Here is a 5376-nt window from a genome sequence, read left to right as displayed (position 1 = left end):
GTGTGGTATGAACATGGAGGAAGAACTGCGATGTTTCTGTTTCTTTTCTTATGCACTCCCCTGCACCCATCACACTTCTCTAAGGAGATGGAGAGGAAGAAGTAGAGGACAGAGCAGAGGCGGAGAGAAGAGAGCTGTCTTGGCACTTCAGGAATCCTATAAGACAGCCAGGCCTCTCTCTCGTGTTCATAGCAAACAACAATTGGCGAAGAGGAGGCGCGTAACACAGGTTTGTTACATTTGCTCAGTAGCATGAAGGGTGGCCAAAAACTGAAAAGCGAATGATCTAAAACAGATGGGAAATGAATCCACCTCCCTCAGACCTACCCAAAACCCAACCCTGCTCTTCCCTTAGAAAGTCTTCTTTCTAGTGGAAGATGACTTCTTTCAAATGGAAAACATCCATTTGAAAGTGCTGCCCTCAGATACCATGAGGAAGAGCACAGGGTGACACAGAGAAATAGAAACCCTTAGAATTCTCCTCTCAAAAAAAGGTATTTTGCAGGGCATGGTGGCTCACATCTGTAATCCCAGCACTTTAGGAGGCCAAGGCAGATGGATTGCTTGAGCTCAGTAGTTTGAGACCAGTATGGGCAACAGGGCAAAACCCCATCATGTTAGCTGGGCATGGTGATGTGTGCCTGTAGTCCTAGCTACTCAGGAGACTGGAGTGGGAGGATTTCTTTAGCCCGGGGGTTCAAGGCTACAGTGAGCCATCATAGTGCCATTGCACTCCAGCCTGGGCAACAGTCTGAGACCTTGTCTCAAAAAGAAAAAAAAAAAAAGTATTAGATAGCAAAAGCCCAACTCTTTGCATTCCTTCCAGTTCTTTCATCTGATTTTCCTGTTGCCCTTTGACCCAGCTTTATTGCTCTTTTACTCTAGGATATAACAACTATGAAGAAATTCCACTTCCAACATTGATTAGCAGCGATTTTAAGAGCAAATAGTTGAGCTTACACTTAAAATTAAAAATTAATAAAAGATATAGCTCATTAGTATCTATCGGAAAAATTAAACCTCCTCCTCCAGCTTGCATGGCCTCAAATCTCTTTCTACCTCCTGGTTCTTCCATCCCGGAAGATTATGAGAAATGCAGCTGACCTGCACACTGTCACTGTTTTCCAAATGTTACTTGCAAATGAGTCACCGTATAATGCTTAGAATGAAACTGTGTTCCGATGGCAAATCTGGAATGTACTGCTAACTAAAAGTCAAGTTAGAACAAATACACGTCACCTTTTCTCATGTTGACAAAGCATTAATAAGAATGTTAGGGACATGTCGTTCCTGATGCACCCAGGGAAGTCTTGTCACAAAGTGTGTTCTGCTGCCTTAGTGCCTGCCCCAGAGCCTGGCACAGATCTGGGTCTCTACTTAAAACTAAATAAATATGGATTGCCTTGACCTGAGTGACCTTTTTTCAGGACTTGGGTCATAGAAAGTTCTGGATTCAGCCTCAGAATGCAGATTCTGTTCCTAACTTCCTGTGAGCAATCCGTCCTTCAACAATCCCCTTTCCCCCCAACCCGAACTTTATTTTCCTCCTTAAAATTATGAAGCTACATGAGATGATCCCTAAGGCCCTCACCTGCATTATGTTTTTGTGATTCTGTAATACACCACAGAAGGCAACTGAGAAATGACAGAATAGGGCAGGCGGGAGGAGACAGAAGGGGAAACTAAAGACGTTTCCTGCCATGGGGATGGGAATGTCTCAGGCTGCAGCAGACACAATACTCACAGCCCTACAGGACCCACAAAATAATAACTGGACTATAGAGGCACATGAATTCTTTGTAAGTAGAGGTCAGGAGTGATGATTGCAAGGAAAGGAGCTAAAATGCAGGCTTCTTTTGAAAGAGCACGTTGAGAAAGCAGCTATAGGAATTCTTGTCCAGGAGGCAGCAAAAACTGCACTATTTTTCTGAACAAGTCACTAAGACTTCCTTGTGAGAAGGAGTGGGAGAAGTGGACTGGGAATGGACCCACGAACTGTTGCGACCTCTCTGCAGCCACCATTCCTGGTCCAGCCTCTACCTTCCACCCGACTTCTCCTCCACACGCAGGGCCAGAGCATGCGTACCCAACAAGCTCTCCCCTCCTGTGACTCTCTCCCGCAGGTGCCTGTGGGCGGGCTCGTCCATGGACAGCCCCAGCAATGCCACCGTGCCCTGCGGCTTTCTCCTTCAAGGCTTCTCCGAGTTCCCGCACCTGAGACCCGTGCTCTTCCTTTTGCTGCTGGGGGTGCACCTGGCCACCCTGGGCGGGAACCTACTCATCCTGGTGGCCGTGGCCTCGATGCCCAGCCGGCAGCCCATGCTGCTCTTCCTGTGCCAGCTGTCAGCTATTGAGCTCTGCTACACGCTGGTGGTCGTGCCCCGCTCCCTGGTCGACCTGAGCACGCCAGGCCACCGCAGGGGCAGCCCCATCTCCTTCCTGGGCTGCGCCTTTCAGATGCAGATGTTTGTGGCTCTGGGCGGGGCCGAGTGCTTCCTGCTGGCCGCCATGGCCTATGACCGCTACGTGGCCATCTGCCACCCGCTGCGCTACGCGGCAGTGGTGACCCCCGGGCTGTGCGCACGACTGGCTCTGGCCTGCTGCCTCGGGGGACTGGCGGTGTCCGTGGGGCTCACGGTGGCCGTCTTCCACCTGCCTTTCTGTGGCTCCCGCCTGCTGGTGCACTTCTTCTGCGACATCACGGCGCTGCTGCACCTGGCCTGCACGCGGAGCTACGCCGACGAGCTGCCCCTGCTGGGCGCCTGCCTGGTGCTGCTGCTGCTGCCCTCGGTGCTCATCCTGGCCTCCTACGGCGCCATCGCCTCTGCCCTGCGCCGCCTGCGCTGCCCTGAAGGCCGGGGCAAGGCCGCCTCCACCTGCGCCTCACATCTGACAGTCACCTTCCTGCACTACGGCTGCGCCACCTTCATGTACGTGCGGCCCAGAGCCAGCTACTCCCCGCGCCTGGACCGCACCCTGGCGCTGGTCTACACCAATGTCACGCCGCTGCTGTACCCGCTCATCTACAGCCTGCGCAACCGCGAGATCACCGCCGCCCTGCGCAGGGTGCTGGGGCGCCAGCGGCCAGGCCAAGCCCCAAGCTGGGATCTTGGCGAGCTCTGAATACAGGCCCGGACCAGGCAGAGGGGGCGGCTCCGCTCTGTAGTTTTCTCCATCATGAGGGGTCTGCATGGGGAAAGTCACCAACGGGACTCAAGGACTGCATTCAGGAAAGAGCTCGGAAATGTCACAAGGACAGCCTCCCAGCTGTTGCCCCATCCTCCACTCTTCCCTTGAATTGCCAAGACACTATGGCCTAGAGCCCGAGACCTGGGTTTAGTGGCTCTCTAAATACTTGCTGAGTTTCTTCCTGTGTGTTGGAGCCCGTGCAAGGTGCGGGGCTGGTGGTGATAAAGACGGCACAGCTCCTGGCCTCATGAGGCTCCTAGACCCATAGGTGAGAAGGCCAGATGTGAGGAGTAAACCAGAGATGGGTGGAGTGGCTCATAAGACACGTTACCCCTGCTAGCCTTTTTGAGGACTGAGGGGAGTCACGGGAAGTATTTTAGGGAGAAAGACAGCTACGCAGAGAACTGTAAGATAAGTAGGGGTTAACCAGGTGAAGAGAAGGAGGCAGAATGCTCCAAGCAAAAGTGCTTCACAGGGGCTGGGGCATGTTGGGAAGGACCTTGGAAACAGCTGAGGAATCTGTATTCAGGGAGGGCTGTGATGGCCTGCCTCCATTGCATGGTCACTGAGGCTGCAGGGTGGCACACGGACTGGAGAGGTGAAGGCCTGTTTAGAAAACTGTTGGCATAGACCGAGACAGGTGGTGGAACCTCGACCAGGGTGTCAGCATAGGGGATCAAGCCACATGGAAAGAGTCCAGAGATGTGCTGGAAGTGGACGCTACAGGCCCTTGATTGGAATGGGGGTGAGGAAGAAAGAGGAGTTAAGGATCACTTCTAATCTAAGTTATTTGGTGGATGGTGGTGCCCTTGCTGAGAATACAGGAGCAGGAGCAAGTGGGGAGAAAGGGGTGGTGGTAGGGTTCTGTTTTGAACATGTCCAGTTGAAATGCTGCTAAGACAAAGCAGTGAAGATGCTGCTTGAGGAGACAGACACACCCATCCAGAACTCAGGAGAGAGATTAAAGAGGGGGGATAGATTTGGAATTATAGTTGGCTGCTGAGACCTTAAAGGTGGGCAATATCACCTGGGAAATTGTATACAGGGACAAGAAAAGAGGTCCCAGCCAGAGCCCAGAGGAAGGCTGGCAGGAAAGGGAGTACAGGAAAGGAGACTCCAGGAGACTTGAGAGTTACTGAGGTCCATGCCCTTGGGCCGTTCCTTCCTTTGCCTCTCCAGTCTGTGACCTCAACTGTAAAATGAGGGCAAGACTCCATGATCTGTAAGGCTCCTTCCTGCTCTCTGATCTCTTAAGATGGAACGTGCAAGGATACACAGGATCACTGAAAAGGGTACAAGAGGAAATACGTGTCAATAATCTAGTGCCAACTGAATGCATGAGGAATGTCAAATGGGGAATTGACACAGGTGGCATTAATGGGGAAGGTTTGCTGGATGAGGCTAGGTTATCTGAAATGACTTGGAGACAGTGGTTGGTTTGCCTTGACTTAAATCATCTGGAAGTCAACTGAAAGGCCTATTCACTAATTTGACTCTGGATAATTAATGTCTGTGAATGCAGAAAGTCAGATGATAGCAGGTCGGGGCCACAGGCTTTTCTAGACACTCTCTCCCACAAGGAGCCACTTTTTTGGGACGTGACGTGAAAGATGCTTTGTAGAGGTAATGAGCATATAAACTTGCTATTAGAATGACTGATGCTTTTCTCAGGTAACTGATATGGTAACACTAATGGACAGTGACTTTGGGAAGATACGCAGGGGACCTTGAATTGCATTTTGTCTTTCTTTCTCTTGGTTTGGGGGAAAGAAGCATAATACTAACAGAGTGATACACTAGGAAGGTGAAGTGACAATAGCACTGGAAGAAAAGTAAAGATGATGGGGCTGGTAAAGGATTGTGGCAAAAGTTCGCAGATGAGAATGCAAGGTTCTTAGCCGGAGGCGTGTCTGGAATGCAGAAGAGAAAGAAGGAATGAGGCAGGATGTGGTGAAGACATTAGTGCAAACCAAGTGGGAAGGACAAAATCATGATTTAGAATAAACTTGAGCATTCACCTTAAGATATGCATCAAAGTAAATGTCACATGCATCAAACATTTAAATGTAAAATACAAAACCATTTTTAGACTTTTGAAAAATATGTATTAAAAGTAAAAATATAACTTGTCTCCGAATTGAGAAGAGATGATCTAAGCACAAAGGCAAAAGGAGTTACAGAAAAAAA

At 50.3% G+C, this 5376-nt stretch overlaps 1 protein-coding gene across 1 annotated transcript; it reads left to right on the top strand.

The window, feature by feature from the left end:
• Positions 1–2045: 2045 nt before the first annotated feature.
• On the top strand, positions 2046–3187 carry LOC103227140 (olfactory receptor 10AC1). The gene has a single exon (XM_007983292.3). It carries the CDS (start codon positions 2146–2148, stop codon positions 3121–3123), a length of 978 nt encoding a protein of 325 aa, XP_007981483.2. The 5' UTR covers positions 2046–2145; the 3' UTR covers positions 3124–3187.
• Positions 3188–5376: the final 2189 nt, after the last annotated feature.

This window comes from Chlorocebus sabaeus, chromosome 21, assembly GCF_047675955.1.
Source record: "Chlorocebus sabaeus isolate Y175 chromosome 21, mChlSab1.0.hap1, whole genome shotgun sequence".
Lineage (NCBI taxonomy): Eukaryota > Metazoa > Chordata > Mammalia > Primates > Cercopithecidae > Chlorocebus > Chlorocebus sabaeus.
Note: the sequence above shows the minus strand (reverse complement) of the source record. Positions and strands in the feature narration are given on the sequence as shown.

Coding starts and splice junctions, on each gene's coding strand:
- LOC103227140 (XM_007983292.3), top strand. CDS start 2,146: ATGGACAGCCCCAGCAATGCCACCGTGCCCTGCGGCTTTCTCCTTCAA.